The sequence below is a fragment of the Pleurodeles waltl genome, chromosome 5, assembly GCF_031143425.1.
Source record: "Pleurodeles waltl isolate 20211129_DDA chromosome 5, aPleWal1.hap1.20221129, whole genome shotgun sequence".
Taxonomy (NCBI): Eukaryota; Metazoa; Chordata; class Amphibia; order Caudata; family Salamandridae; genus Pleurodeles; species Pleurodeles waltl.
The window spans coordinates 268668748-268685865 of NC_090444.1; the positions used below are offsets into that span (position 1 = coordinate 268668748).

General features: G+C 42.0%; 1 protein-coding gene across 2 annotated transcripts in view; it reads left to right on the forward strand.

Annotated features, from left to right (window-relative positions):
- Window positions 1-17118, forward strand: part of CAMKMT (calmodulin-lysine N-methyltransferase) — a 1452342-nt gene that overhangs the window by 1224893 nt on the left and 210331 nt on the right. For both annotated transcript variants that reach the window (XM_069234007.1, XM_069234006.1), the window contains exons 4-6: window positions 1741-1801; window positions 2772-2826; window positions 3880-3943. In XM_069234007.1, coding sequence (XP_069090108.1) covers window positions 1741-1801; window positions 2772-2826; window positions 3880-3943 — 180 coding nt within the window. The remainder of the gene's footprint in view (window positions 1-1740; window positions 1802-2771; window positions 2827-3879; window positions 3944-17118) is intronic.

Below are 17118 nucleotides of genomic sequence, written 5' to 3' on the forward strand. Positions count from 1 at the left end.
AGTCCTTGATCATTGGAGGCCTGTTGCTCCATTGGCATTGTAGATTTGTGCTTATCAAAGTGCAGTTTGGTGTGACATTGATCTGAATTACCGATAATGGTGGAGACGTCAGAAAGATTAGCCCCAGGGCTGTCAACTTATTGCCACCTTTTAATAGGGCGAAGTAAGTTCATGCCAAGGACTGAAGCTGGGAAAAGCAGGTGCCGGACCCAGCCTAGCGGTGAACAGAGGAGCAAATATCCACCAGCTGGGATAGCAGACAGCATTGAGGAGAATAGCGCAGACTATTTATGACCAGAGTCTCACCTAGAACAAGAAGGTTTACTGCAGCTGTCAGTTACCCTGTCTCCGGTCTCCAGGTGCAGCTTTTCGGAGACCATGTTGTTGTTCCATAAAAGTCTGGCATCCTCAATGGGTATTTAGTGCACTACTGGGCTCCCAAGGACAGCCTACAGCATGGGGGCCCCTTCAGTGCGTTGATTCAACAGGCGAAGTGCCTCAGGAGAGAGCCCATTACAATATCAAAATGGTACACAGCAAACTATTCAGGCGGACCTAGTGTTTTCCAGGCACCAACCCCCATCAAGCCTCAACACAGCCACCCACGGTCTGCAATCGTGTGGGCAGCCGGCCACACAACTGTTATGTAGGCCCTTGATAGTCCTTGCAGAGCCGCCTCTTTACTCAGTCAGCACCAGCAGCAACCAGCCCCAGCACCAAGTGCCGGGCCTCGTCGCAATGCCTCATTGCAGCAGAACTGGATGTCAGGAATACCGTGCAGTGGCCAGCCACGCAATAGCGGTGGGAGGCCCGGTGAGACCACGGCCACACAGTCATGCTCCCCGCAATTACTGAGTCAGCCCACCTCCACCAAGGCAGGCCACAACAGTACTGTATGGCCTGTGGACGCTACACTGCAGCTGACTGGACTGTAGCGGTTGGAGGCCCTGACAAGCCCAGCCCCACAGCACTGCTGTCCATGATGCCGGAGTCTGCGTGGTCCCCCGGGGCAAGCCACAGCAGGAATACAAGGATACCTCACAAAAGCAGTAAGAGGCCCCAACAGTCCCCTGCCCATGCAGTCACACGCTCCACTGCTTCAGAAATTGCCTGCCTCTGCCTGGAATGGATATCGTGGTGAGAGTTGAAGAAGATGATGATGTAGTGGTCAGGGAATCAGTGCAAAAGACAAATGGAAGTAATATTTGGATAGGGAGAATAAGTTAGCATATAAGGAAATCACTTGCCCAAAAATGCGGGCATTGCTTTCTCACCCATGCATTATTTGATCTGTAAATTATTAAGCTTGAAAAATAGGATTTAGTTGATGCAAGGATCAGCGCAATAGAAGCAGTTTAAGGTGCACGGGCAATGCCTTGTGCAGTTTAGCTAAAAAGACGCTATCTTTATATAACCATTAACTGCATTTTTGCGACGCCATCCTTGAGAAAAAAAGTTCATTTTTCGATGTGAAGGTTAGGTTTGTGTTCAATTATTTTCTTGATGAATACGTCAAATATTTCTACAATTTCTACAATGTCTGAGCATTACAGGGTTAATACAATGTAGCCCACGCTATAGTTTACATTATCTATCTCCCTTGGTGGCCCCAGTCTGTGCTTTCGCAGCCTAGGATAATTTCATCTAAACTCAGAAGACATATTGAATGCTCAACTTGTCAAAAAATAATTTAAGAAATTACTTCTAAATAAATATCTCTTCTGTTCTTGTGTATTGCAGGTATTTGGCCTTCCGAAGAGGTACTGGCATACTACTGCCTCAAGCATAATCCGATGTTCAGGTACAGAACTGTACATAAAAGATTCTTGTCAGTCCATTAGATGCATTGTTTCTGAATGGTAACGATTGCTATGACTAAAGCCCCCAGATTAAATAACAAAAAGTTCAAGGTGAAAACATATTGCTCTCAACAAAGAGTGTTGAATTGCCTGTGGGTACTAATATTGCACAGCAAGCTCTTCTTCTATACGTCAAAGACTTTTGATTTCCTCTCAAAGCATTTTATTTCACTTTGATTTTTCTTGAGGGGGAGACAAAAGTGAAGCTTGAATTGATCACTGCTTATTGTGAAGGTCAAGCAAAATGAAGACAGTCTGTGTGCAGACTCACTTCTGCCAACTGCACCGCGAGGCACTGCCTGGGAAACAGCGCCATGTCATGTAATCCTGTTATGTTTTGCTCGCCTGTTTATCTTAAGTGTTCTGTGGGTCATTTGTGAGGAGTGCTGGATGAGGTCTTAAGCCCTGATTATGTTTGATTCTTTGTTTTGAAATAGATAATTTCATGCTAAACAATAAAAACTATCTTATCTATCTATCTATATAGAGAGAAATATGTGTATATATATGTATCATTTACTCATGAAATAATGAATATAGGATTATCATCATTACTGCTTTCTAACAATTACCTTGTGCGCTACTCTAGCTAGTTTAGCTCTAAAAGACAGCACCATTGACAAGGAGGGCGGGGGTTGGGCGGACCCTTGTCGGATTTTTCGGCTCAGTGGTGGTAATGTTGCATTTGAACACTAATAAGCGAACCCCTGCTGCTTCGCCTGCTTTGTGACTTTTCTTTTTTATAATTATTTTCAAAACGCAAAACGCCATGAGGCAGCTTGGAATCCTCTGCGCGACTTCCTGATAGCGGGTTCTTTCTGCAGATGGCAATTTGTTCCTGTAACATATATGTCTCTATGCACATTTTCCTCTGATTTGTATGGGTTCTACCGTTTTCTTTCTCTTTTACAGGGACCTTGCTGTGTGTGAGCTAGGGGGTGGCATGACATGCTTGGCTGGCCTCATGGTAGGTCTTTTCTCAATTTCCATCCCCATTCAGAAGGCCGAACAAAAGAAAAAAAAAACTTCCACTGCCTCCAACTGCTGGGTCAGAGAACCGCCAAGCGCATCAGCTGCGGCCAAGCCACCGAGTCTTGCGGGCTCTTCTGGGTAGACTCGCCTTGGGATCATATTGATTTTTTTATGGTTGCCTCGATGAGCAGAAACATTTTCCTCAGCCTAGTCAATATCTCTTGTTGTGACATCCCAGGCCACAGTACACTGCCTTTCATCGCCATAAGCCTAGACATTTTTGCTCAGATTATCTCCCCATTTGCAAAGATACAGGAATAGCCGGGTGAATCACAGTTGGAGCGCCATGATATAGCTGCTAATGTTTTGCCTGCATTATTACACCAACAAACATGATCCTGAGCTCTCAGTAATTAGATTCTTTTGAATTAGATTGGCCATTCAGGAGCACCGCTCCCCATTCTCCGGATTCTGTGTCATGTATTCAGGAGATATTATGTGGAAGCACAGTGCATTAGACAAGTTTTTATGCCTCTACAAATAAAAGCATATTGTTGCCTTGATTGGCATTCGACAAACCTGTCGCTCTGGTACAATGTGCCGAGGTTACAGCCCAATGTGCGCGCATGTCAAAGCTCACAAAAAAATTACCCTCACAAAGCCATCTGCCTGCAATGCAAAGTTATATGAAGGGCATCAGGCAGTCAGACAGAAGCACGCTGAAAGGCAGAGTGACAGCCTGGTATGATGGCTCTGCTAGATAAACAGAGGCCCGCAAATGAAAGCCTCTCAGAATACCATCATCCGCTGTCACAATGCAATTACTGAACAGAATGATAGCAAGATAGAGGCTCCCTCAAATGGAATGATAAAAGTATTGACTGATTTGATTGAATGATTAAAATAATGCAGACATAAAATGAAAAAAGATTGAAGATTGTTACAGAGAAATAGGTGAGGAGGCATGATACTGAAGGCTTGTCACTCCCGTCTTCACTTCCACACAGACAAGCATATTTGCTCATTGTTTGCTGTGCTCTTTTTTCAGGTTGCTATTTCTGCAGACGTCAAAGAAGTTCTGTTAACTGATGGCAATGAAAAGGCCATCAAAAGTATCCTTATTCTAATAGCGAACCAGCTTGTTGTGCTCTGTTTTTTTCCTATTTCGGTTGTAGAGCGATCAGTTTTGCAGGAAAAAAGGAGCGTGAGGTATGGAAAACGGAGTAAGGCAGGGAGTATGCCAGCAAACGTACCTCACACCTTGCAAGAGGTAAGTACAGGTGAGTACTTGCAGAAACCGTGGGCCTAAGGCAAATAATTGCTTTATGGTAAACAGTGACTAGCGATTCCGTGTTGTGTTTTATCCTGCACAGGAAATTCAATGGCAAACCATCTGATTTAATCTTCTCCCTTTTCTCATAGGAGATTATTTTTGACTCACAGCATTGTCACGTAGTATGACATAGTTTTGAAACGATTTTGCCGGTATCGCAGTCTTTGGCTCGCAAATAATTAATTTCTCATGGGATTGTGAAGAGCGTTTTAAATATTACTATTGTCACTTGCTTTAAAAACAAATGTATGATCACGTGAGACAAGTAAAAGGGAAAAAGGTTTTGTAGCATTCTAATGTTTATAATGCATTTTTGAAAACTGTGCTTTAGACATAATTTGCGACCAGATGATGTGTCGATATTTGCATATTGAAATTGAGAAACAAACTGCAAAAAATATGTTTGACGATCCTCACTTTGTGATCTCTACATTAATGTTTGCATGAACTTTTTCTAAGGCGACATTTATACAAATCAAATTGAAACTGCGCTTTCTTGCGACCTGATTTAATTAGTTGAATGATCAACTATAATTAATCAAATGGAATTCACAATGACGTGAAACTGTCTAATAAGAGACACTGCTTTAAAGTAAAGTTTAATTGTTTTAGAATGGGACAAATACTAGCGTCAATGAAACTGGAAATGAATGCTAACTATTGCACAATCAATACAATAAACCGCAACATTTAATGGAAACATGATTTTATTTAGGACTGCTTCTCTTTAGCGAGTTCTTGCTGGCTGCTCAGTAAGACGGGTGCTCCTGACTAAGTAGGGATCACGTCCATAACATTTCAAAGGCATTTTAAAAGGTTTTAGACGGTTGTTACATTTTGTTAAAACGAGTCAACAGTGGATGTTAGAGCCGCACGAGGCAGCTCTTAAGTGTGCAGGTGCTGCAGCCATTGAAGCGTCAGGCAGTATGATCAGAGAAGTGGTGGGCATGTTGAAGGTAGGCATTTTGTGAGACCACGTATCATTGTACTTTCAAGAGTTAAACATGCAAATCAGAGGACCAATGCAATTCATTTAGTGCATTAGTTATATGTGGACAATAATTGGTTCAATCCATCTAGTGCAAGCAATGAAAGACCCTCAAGCAAGAAATCAACACAAATAAAACATGTTTACGTTGCCAGAGTTTAATTATTTTAAAAGGTGTAAGACGTAACTCTGAAGATCATAACCAGATAACTTCAACTGAAAGGGAGTGCTGACCTAAGGAGGTCACAAGTAGGTCTTCTAGTGGAGAAAGGTACAGGTGCAAACATTGAGTATCTACTACCAGTGTAAAGGCAATGGAGTCATTAAAGTGTAAGCCTGTGTGTTGTTCTGAAACCAACCAAAAAAGTGAAAGAATTTCAGTTTGGGCACCATTAAGATCATTCTATCTGTAAGTGCAGTTCCAGTTATCCCCAGCTTTTCCAGAATTTATGTTGGATGGTAACACAGGAAATAAGCCACCATAGCCATGCCAGGATGCCAGGAGACACCAGCACCCCTCTAATCAAGGCAAACGTTAACTCATGTATAGAGTCCCTGATTGTGCCTTGACCTTGCCAGTGGCAAAAATGCAGATAGGGCTAACGTATTCGTAAGCTGAGGCAAAAAAGCATTTTGAGACAGCCAAAACAGAATAAAATCTAATGAGAAGGCGTCACAAGATGCCATGTGGAATTCAACTGCAAGAAAGTTGGGGCTTAAGGCTGTGGAGCACCATGCAAGATTTATGGATGAGAAGGATATTTCAAGCATCAAGAGAATAGATCATGAAGAGATCACAGCCTAATAGAAAACTCTTGTTTTAAATGGGATGCAGACTTTGTCCCCACTTTTATGTATTGAGGCATATTCTTTGGATTCCACATATTATAATAAATTTGTGAGAGAAAGATGAAAAAAAGTCAGACATCCTTCTACTCTATTTGACAGTCATAAATGGTATGTTATAAAGTGGTGTACATGTAAACTGCATTGACATGGAGATCAAATTCTGCTTGAGGCTGATCAAATAACCTCATTGCTCATTATATGGCTTCTAGCTGAAATAAATATCAAATCCCATTTTCTGAAACTCTCCAGCTGGGTCGACTCCGATAATCTCTCTCCCACCCTAATTTTGATATGCTAATACTTGTATCTGATTAATAACTTAAAGGGGAATCCTCACATCTCGGGGATTTTTCTTCAAGTGGGATGTAATTCCTTTGACATAAGGCCTCTTTGACAGCACAGCTTCCATTGTCTCCAGGTGTATGACAAATGTGCTTCTGAAACAGGTCACTCTTGAGTGCTTCCATTCTACTAACAGAATATTTTACTTATAACTTCTGCCCATATTAAATATATGCAGGGTCAGCTCTTTTTCATTTGGTAAGTGTACTAAATCATTTTGTATTAACACACAAAAGGAGAGCACTGGGAGTGTTGCTGCCCCACACCAACTCCCAAAGTAAACTATATCATCACTAAAGGTGTGGGGTAGTGGGAACTGAGGGTGGGCATGGATCGATTCCCTCAGTATACCGTGTTAGAATCGCGTTAGATTCTAAAGTGGGGAAGTTATAGTGGGAAAATGTCCAAGTAAGAGGGTGCTATGTAGTTCTAGAGGTGGAAGGGGGAGTTCCCTTACGGACTAGGAGGTCTCACACACATAATAGTGTCTTGCTTCATCATTTGACCACCTAGCCCCACCCAAGTAAGATGATACTACTTGGGCGGACTCAACCTCTTGGTTAAAAGGACCAGAGGGAGTGCTGAAATTAGGCTTACTGGATAATTACCGAGATCCACATGGGGTGAAAAATAAAATTACTGAGCAAGTCACCGATTGCTACTGCTAGTTTTAATGGGGGTGTATGCTGGTAAGGTTAAGAACATGGGGGAACAGGAGGCTCGTTAGAGAATAATGTCTCTTAGAGTCTAAAAAGGAATACGTAAGACCAACATGTTTCTGCCCTCACTAAGTGCTGGTGGGTCAGGGGCATTCGTCAGGGTCGGAGCACACGCAGTAAGTAAGGTGCTCAAGGTGAAAAAATATATGGCCTACCTGAACAGGTAGTTCACGGTGGGGTAGGTCTAAGATAGCCCGTGGTGGGGGGCGATTTGCCTCTGGTCTGGCTAGTGCGGGGGGGGGGGTTTCCCTTGTAGTCACACTCACTCCAAAGGGAATACCATGGGGGGTTACCTACATGCCGGAGCCAGGCCGCTCTAAAAGGAGGCTCGGAGCCACACGTATAGATCAGGCGAGGTGGGCATGAATGTGTCAGAACTGGGGTGCCCCATCTAATTTTGACCTAATTGAGATTCCAAAATCCTCCCCTGACTTTCCTGCAAGGATGGACGACATGCTTAGACAGGGCAATAAGCCCTAGACTTTTCTTTGACTGGGGTTTCCCGAACCAGGCTTCCTCCCCCAAACTGGCACAGAGATTGAGGGAGCCCGTGAGACAGTGGCTTAATCAGATGCATGTGGCTGGTGGTGAATGAGGTGCATTGAGCTCTGCCTCAACTTTGTATCATGCAGGCCCAAACCACTTAAGCCTGGATCCTTGAGTATACTGACTGCGATGCTTATCCTGAGTGGTTGGAGATCTGCCCGGTGGGGAAGTATAATTGATAGAGAACGCACTATGCTGCTTATACAGCAATGGAGTTGACTTCTTAAACCATTACCGCAAGAATGTTCACCAAGTTTATTGTTTGGGGAGAAAAATGTTTCCCATTGTAAAGTGTAGGGTGGGGGGTTTTAGGGATTGAGTTGTGTTGTGTTGTTATTTGGCTTTTTTCCCACAGTCTATATTTGTTATGCTACCTAGAGTGAAAGACACTGCTCTGACTTTAAAATTATACAGGGCCTTAGAGTACCAAGTACTAGAATTGTAATGGTCTCTGTAATGAATTCAAGATGGGGGTGGTCCTTCAATGTCTAAGGAAATGGACATCAGATGCCCTCCTATTACAAGATACATTAAAGAGGTCCATCACAACCCCTTGGGCCGATGGATAGTGGCAACTGGAAGGGAGAGCTTGGAATGTACTGAGTGTGTACATGCCACCGGCTTTGATGAAGGAAACTCAGCACTGCCTATCTACTCTTCTGCTGAAACTCCCCTTTGTAAAGGCGTTAGTAGGGAGGTGATTTTAGTGCTGTAACCACCCCTGGCTTAGATAGGATGGGTTCTCCAATGCAAGCTTGGACTAAAACTCTCTCTAAATGTGCTGCATTGATGGGGCTTTGCGATGTTTGGAGAATGCAGAATTCAGGCATGCTGAAGGTTTACACATTACTCATACCCCCATAATACATAGTCTAGGATCACTTCTTCATGCTTGCTGCAGACCTTTGTGGGTTTGGCTGTGTCTGCATATTGCCCAGATGTTAATCAGGCCACTCTCCACTTACATAATCAAGGATAAAATAGATGCCGATTTTGCTTATTACCTGAAGAAAGAAATACAGACATGTTTTGAACTTAACAAGGCATCAGTCTATTCCAAGGTGGCGCTTTGGGAAGCACTCAAAGCAGCTGTATGGGGAGGGATAATGTCCTACACGGTCAAACTTGAAAAAAATAGAGAGAGGGAGGTTTATGAGCTGGAGCGATAGAGCATTGATTAGGAGGTGGAAATGACTCATGACAAGCAAAAGACTTAAGGATAAATATTTTGATTTCACTAGGGCAGCCTGGATGGCTTCACAGTAAGAAAATATCTGAGACAGTAGCTAAAGTCATAAAACCTACATACTGGCTGGTATACAGGGCAAAGGAGTCTCAGCTTGTCTCGCAAACTGAAGACCCTCTGCTTGGGCTGATTACTGATTACCAGAGTATCACTAGCTCATTCACCAACTATTGTACAGGACTGTACCCTAGGAAAGTCAAGATAGTGATTGAGATAGAAAGGCACGCACAACATGATCTCCCAATGGTTAGATTACAAGATGAAGACAGAAAGATCTTAGACCTCCCCATTTTGGAGCAAGAACGTCTGGTGACACTGAATGATATGCAGCTAGGGAAAAATCCATGGCCAAATGGCTTCCTCATCAATTTTTTCAACAGTCTGCCTTCAGCCTAATTCCCCACAAGACAGTGCTCCAAGAGGGCACTCTTTCATATGACCTTTGTGGTATTACAGTATGTATAAGCCTTGAAATATGCCCAATTAATGTCCCTCCTATAGGCCAATCTCACTGATTTATGTGGAAACAAAAACGTTTGACACAGCATTGGCTAACCGCTTGGTAAAGGTGATACATTCCCTGTTCTAGTGGGACCAAAATGTTTTTTTTATGTCAGGGATAGGAACAATAAATTATAAAAGGAAATTGCAGAAAGGCTTGGCACATATGGAGCGGCTTTGAGACCCGGCTGACCTCCTGTTATTGGACTTCGAGAAGGTTTTCAATTTCATGGTCTAACCTTATCTCCACAATGTGCTTGAAAAAATGAATTTCAACCCTCTTTTCAGATCGTGTGCGAAATTACTGTATTCCTGTCCTTGGTACAGTTGCAATGTAATGCGACACAAGGCATGGCTGCCCCTTGCCTCCATTGTTATTCTTCTTGGCCATAGAACCTTTAGCAACCTGGGTCAGACTTGACTGTCAGTACTGGGGTATCTGCTGGTCTGGCATGCACAAAGCTTGTATTGCTTGATATGCAGACAATGTACTGCTATATACAGGCAGGCCATTCTTCATTCCTCCCAGGATCCTTCATGTGCTGGAGGTTTATGGTGAGGTCTCTGGATTAAGTAGGAGAGTGCCATGGTAGCGCATCTATGCAGTGAGTTGCATCTCAGCTCTTAGTACTGTAATAGTGACTCACGGGTGGAATCGGAGCTTAAATACTTAGGAATGCACATTACTTGATTAGGTGTTGGAAGTTAAGTGGTTAACTCATTGAATAAAACTATATCTCATATGGATATGTGGATTAACTTGCACCTTTCCTATTTGGGACAGGCGCCCTATTCAAGACGATAGTGTTGCCCCAGCTGATGTATGTTTTGCAAAATTATCTCTCCCCTTTCCCATATGGTTTTCTGACTTAATTGCATTCTGACATCACAATTTATCTCTGGGCGGGGGTCAATCCTGTGGTTGGGTTCTTTATTTTCTTTTGACTTTGGGTTCTTTATCTTCTTTTAATCACAACAATCCTAATCTTGTTAAGTCTCATTGCCCTAATAATTGCCGCTCGTATATTTTATTGTAGATTGCAGTGTTTTCAATAACTGCATTGAAAACCATCCTGCATCTTTTCTTTGACCTACATGTGTGTATTAGACCTATGCTAATGAGAGAAAGGGATGAAATTTGTCGACCATTACTTCCCTGAGAGGTCACAGAGTGTCATGCATCAGATTGCCACAAATCACCTTTAATTCCTAGGTTTGGGGGAGGTGCTACTAGCTAGCCGAAAGGGTTGGGCCGATAGCTGGCAAGATGGTGTGGGATTAACTCAGTCACCCACAAGCGGTGGTGCTGCTGCCCCAAATTCAGCAACCTTGTTCCAATAATGAGAGGCCTATGACACAGTCTCCTCTGTGATGGGGGATTGGGAATCACTGACATCACGTTTTACTGCTGGCTGTTCAGGTATTCCCCATAAATGATGGGCTATTAAGCTGACAGAGCAGATCCAGTTAAATGCCTAGAGCATTTACCAACTCCTGGCACAGATATACAAGGGAAGAATTACCCTAGCTTTCTCACCTGTCATCTAGATTTCACTGGACTGTTGGCATCAGGCTCTGAGGATTTGGGCTGGGATAGATCGATAACCAAAGAGATATCCCTATGGGATGCCACCTGTTTGTTGTTGGTGGCCCAACTAGCTGAGTTTAGTGCCTGGAACAATATCATGATATCCAAGGTTGGAGATGCATGGGAGTTAAGCCACATAAATTCATTTGAGCAGCTGAGAACTGACTTTGATCTCCGTTACTCACAGTTCTTATGGTATTTACACATTAGGCATGCTTTGGAGGACCACAAGGCAGATCTTGCTGCTGTTCTTGACTTTATTCGGCTTGACTCAAAGTCAGTACTGGGCAAAATAGATGCCAAAGGTATTGCCCGAATCCATAGCGCTCTGGTTGTGAACTCCCCTGACCACCTCCAGTCTTCAAAAGATAAATGGGAGTGTAACTTTGGTCCCCTAAAAGAAGAAGGCGGGTGGAGACTAAGATGGCGGCCCATCAACTGAATAAATCGGCTCACCTCGACTTAATACAATTTAAGTTCTTACGTCAAATGTACTATTGCCTACTAGTCTGCATAGCATGGGTGGAAGTAATGATGGTATGCCTCTTAGATGTCACTCGAATGAGGGTACTTTATTCCATGTCATGTGGGAATGCCCAGTGATTCAGCCTTACTGTTCAAGAATATAAAATGTACTAGAACGAGTCAGTGGGAAGCCGCTAATTAAATATCCCCTAGCCATCCTGCTTGGGATATTGACAGATGAGAGTGGGTATTGGGTATGGAGGAAATTGGCTTTTATTGGCCTGCTAATCAGCAAACGGAACATAGAATGGCATTGGATGTCTGCCACTGCTCCACCTCTAGATGACTGGTACAGAGGCATGTTTATCTGCACAATGGCAGATAAAATAGTATATAAAACTAGGGAATGCACCAAGAAACACAAAAAATATGGGGAAGGTGGTGGAACTAACTTCAGTCTAATGACACTAATGTCTAGCCATGAAATGTTGACTCATTCAGGATTGATTGTAAACTCTAAACATGATTGGATCTGGGTTTTCCTTTCTGGCCAGCAGAATGTAAGAACTATATATACACAATGGAATTGAACTGTTGTGTGGTTATGTTAGCTTATTTAGTTGCTTTATGTATGCTGTGAAATCAATCAAAATAATTTTTAAATGCTCCTGTATATTAGTGATGAAAAATAATAATACAAGACTCTTTTGAGACCCTGTACTTGAAATGAGTACACTCCATTAGTGTATAATAATGTTGCTGCACTTATAAAGCTCCTAATTGAATGTTGGAAGTGAGCTGATGGTCTGTCATAAGGTGAGTTACCACCGGTGCCACAACCTGCCTTTCAGTGTGCCCTTGATGCTCTTGATTGAGTGTCCTTGGGTTCTGAAGCATTTATTGTGAAAAAATGAGTGTTCAAAGCAGGTCAGTCATCTGAAAACTTCAACTAGTTATAATGTAACAAGACTCTTATTTTATATTTTATTTGACGACTTTGGGAACTGGGACCATGATTAAGCAAGGTCGGCTGGGGCATTTGTATTGTGCTACTAGAAGTGAAGTTATTAGACCAGTACAAGATGAACCAAAGTAAAAACATTTGCAAGGAATGCCATTATTCAAGAATGAAAATCAGAGGTTTGAAGATTGTCAGATATATTATAGTTTTGACTGTAAATAAGGCTGATTAGCAGTCTGCTGACATTATTTCCAAGACCTGCCACACACCTTCCAGGAAACTGAAGTCTTTTGGTTTGGGTGAAGGGGTGGAGGGGTGGAGGGAGGGGGGTGGAGGCAGGAGTATGGTTGCATATTTGTGGAAAGGCACCACCAGACGTGGAGCCTGCATCTTAATTTGACCCAACACTCTCCAACTAAAATCCCCTGATTAATATTATTTGTTCCATCCTGATGTCTACTGCCCATATTGTTCTGGCTGCTCTCCTTCCACTGTAGTGATTCATCTTAGGAACCAGGTACAACCCCAGTGCAGATGACACTATCTTGAATGCTGTTTAAAGGTATTTAAAGCAATACGGTCTGTCTTGCCCAGTTTTCTTTTCCTTGAGGTGTATTTGATAAACACAATGTTGTTTAATGTGTAATAAACATGAATTTAGCACCACAGTAATAATTCTGTCTTATGAGTATCTGTAATTTATTTTTGGATAAAGGTACTTTTAGCAGTTTAATGTAACTGTATTACAAGAATGTTCAAGGTGCACTCAATTTTATTAACTTTATGACCCAATATAATCCTCTGGGGTGGGGGGAAACAGAAAATCTGGCTCTTTCAGGAGAAAAAGGCTTGGCCAGTCAAATACAATTGTTCAAAATTTAAATTTCTTGATTCTAGGAATTGTGGACAGAAGGCAGACCCCAATCATGAACAACTACAAAACCTTGTGATCCTGTTCACCTGATCTATGTTATCATCATGCAGCATGCCTTGCCGATCACAAACAGTTAAAAAGGGAAATGGCATGCCACACTTGGTGTGGATTCTCTAACATACGGCTTATTGGTAGATCAGCAGGGATAGATAGAAAGTCTGGAGATCTTCAGAGCAACCTGCTCCAAATAGTCTGATCTTCTGGGCCTCAGTCCATTAATATTACACTTCTTAGAGGGTAGTAGTAACAGGTGTCTCACCGGCTAAACATCAGACACCAGCCTGTACAATTTGTCCTTCTGGTGCAAAACCCTCTTTTCTACTACTGTCCCAGTTGGCAGGGAACAATTGAAGTTGGAAAATGTCTATGATGGGCAAAACCTGCAGGAAAGTATGCTAGCAAAGAAGCAGTCTACAGATTGCGAAGCTAGGTGCCTGCAGTGGGTGATATCCATAATCAATGGGAATTAGGAACCTGTTGATGGCGGCAAGACCTGCAGAGAAGTAAGTGCTAGTAAGATAGAAAATTGTCTCATGAGTAAAAGAGATGCTGTCAGGACATAAGACTTGTCAGGGAAGAGAATCAGGAGTTTACAGAGTTTTCCTATGCAGCACAGGCAGGGCTTGAAGAAAGAGAGACTGGAACTTCCATGGATGTGTCCCCTGTATGTTACGCATTAGGTGACACTCAAGGAAATAATATGAGTTGAGAGACCTGGAGAGAGAACCCCAAGGACCCAAAATAAAGATAACACAGACCCATAAAACCACTAAAAATTATAGGAAAACCACTACAGTCCCCTTAGTGGCTCCTCTCAGGGTCCATCCTCATAGCACTTCAGAGTTCACTTTCCATATTTCTCATAAAGGATGCTTGTAGTCACACTAAACCCAAACTAGGGCAATCCTGTAATGCTCCATAAAAGTGGATTTGCACAACAATCTATAAAGAAATATTCCTAAAGGAATAATTTTACAGGAATTTCAAATTGAGGACTCATCCTTCGTTGAACCCAATCCAAGTGAACTTCATTTATATAAGAAAGAAATGTGTTCAGTTTATGTAAAGGCTTACTCTCTCAGGCGCAAAACCGTTGTTGCATTTTTTATTACAGTTTTTTCAGTACTAAATCACACCTTAATTCATGTTTTTCAGTACATAGAGAGTCAATGTATAGCACACATCAAAAAAGGCAACATCATTTACTTAGTCTATAAAGGGACCTTCGAAGGTGTATATCAACCACTCAGTACAGTATTCAAGTCTCTGTATTTCTGTATACAAATCATCAAATATGGGTTGGTGGACTGATGTGTGATCCTTATTGAAGTTTCAGTATCTAAAATTAAGAATCTGTGAGACCATTCTTAGGATGAAAGGTCCATAATCAGTAAAAGTAAATCTTTGGAGACAATCATAAATAGGTGCATCTACATTAGTATGTATACATATTACACAAGTGGTGTATCAAGTGCAGCTGAGTATGCCCAAAGCATGTCTGAAAGTACAGCGAAAATTGGTGCAAAAACATCACAGGAGGATTACACCAAGCTAAAAATGTATACCATATATAAAATAAAATAAAATATCCATGTGTGGTAGCTTCTATAATTGCTAAAAAGATAGCATGGTGAAAAATAAATCAGACTTGCATAGTTGGAAAATTCAGTTTCCAAATATGAATGATGTAATTGCTGAGACAACAGTATGCACTTCACAGTGTAAATCAGTTTAAATTCCATCAGCTATTTAACACTAACAAGTCGATATAATTAACAGTCATATATAAGGAAAGTGTTAAAGACATCTACGATAAATCAAAATATCACAACTATGAACTCAGAATAACTAATGCAGCAGTAACATTTTTTTAATATAGATCGAGACAGATAGTAACCATGCCACCTTTCAGTCAATATACCAAGGTAACTCCATGGCTTAGTATTTAACAGTGAAATTCAAGTAATAGGTACAGGAAGCTGTATCGCCATGATGTTAGTATTGGATCAATCAATGCACACGACAACAAGATACCTTTATACACGAACAATACATTTTTCATACACAAACAAAGCCACAGTAGTCCTGTTGGATTCCCCCATCATGAACATAGGTACGTGGACTGGCAGGCTCTGCAGCCCAGGCATGAAGGTTGACTGACAGGTCACAGGTGGAGTAACACTTAGCCAACAGCCAAACACGTAGGCTTAGCTCAGATCCCACACATATGCAGCAACACTACAATAGTCCCCCGGAGATTGGCACAATAAAGCATAAATGGCAGAGGGACGCATGCATTCCCAAAACACGATAAAGTTGGATACCACAGCTAGTTAGGTAAATTTAGCCAATCAGGACACAGCACACACAGCACACACAGTGACCATGTGTCCCTCAGGCCGGACATTGAGACACGTAGCCCCTTGCCCACATAGAGTCCAAGCTGGGTCGAGGCCCACCTGCATTCCCTATCTGGAAATTGTATCTACAACTTCTTGTCAATGGTTTGCATATTTCACCAGGTAAAGAATGCTTTATGTGTTTATTGCTCCCAGAGAAATGTATAAAATGATGGTCATTTCAATGTGCTATAAGAGACAGTCCTTAGACCCCAGAGCTGTAACTGCTCTCCCGGTCGTAATATTTAATTAAACAAATCATTTCATGTTTGGCAGATGCCGCTTATCTCTTGTTTTTTAAGGTAAATCTTCATTCGAGCAACTATGATATATCTTTTGAGGTCAGGAGCGCCCGGGCCTTTGTCATAGGGAGTTCAATAGAGTATAGTTGTCAGACCTGACACCTTTGGCATGGTATTTCCCCAGACGTTTTGCCTTCACAACTCTGCCTTTTGCTGAATCCATTTTTGTTGGCATTAGAGCTCTGCACACTTAACTACTTCTAACCAGTGGTAAGGTGCTTGTGCTCTCTCTCTTAAACATGATAAAATAGGTATACACCTAATTGGTATATTCAATTTACTTATAAGTCCTTATTAAATGCTACTACTTGTACACATAGACTATAAATTAATGCTACAATTGGGCCTGTAGGACTCCTTGTGCCACCCACAAAAGTAGCCCTGTAAAACATGTCCCAGGCCTGCCACTGCAGTGGGGTAGTGTAGTTTTAAACTGCCATCTCGACCTGGTAAAATAAACTTGCTCCAGGCCCAGACCTTCCTTTTCAATAATTAAGTCACCCCTCAGGTAGGACCTAAGGGCTCATAGGGCAACATTTATGGTATTTAAAAAGTAGGGCATGTGCACTTAAGTTTTACATGTCCTGACAGTGCAGTGAGAAACTCCTAAAGTAGTTTCTCACCATGGCAAGCGTGCCTCTCCCATATACTAACAGTGGGTTAACTTATTTCACTTAATAAGTGATATCTTCAGTTTGGGAGCAGATCGATAAATACTTCTTCCATTAATTTGAATTGTAATTTAAATGCCTCTTTAATGGTACAGTCGAATTTTAAGTTGCTATTCTCAAAATGCCACTTTTGGAAAGTTGGTATTTTTCTGCCTAAATAAATGCAACATTCTGCTAGTGTCTAGGTTCACATGAGTATAATCACTCTTCTATAGTGTGACGTGTATTCCTTCCAGACAGGAAGCAAAAGGGCATTGGATGTGGGGAAGGGAATTACTCTCCTGAGCAAGGGGGGGTTATACTTAGCCCTTTCTGGGCTTAAAAGGGTAGCTTGAAGGCTATGCCCACCCCTTCCTGACTTCTGAAGCTGCTTGTTCTGTCACTCATAAATGCAGCTGACACCTGGACCTGCCTGCCTTTTGCTACCCTAGTCATTTTGGAGC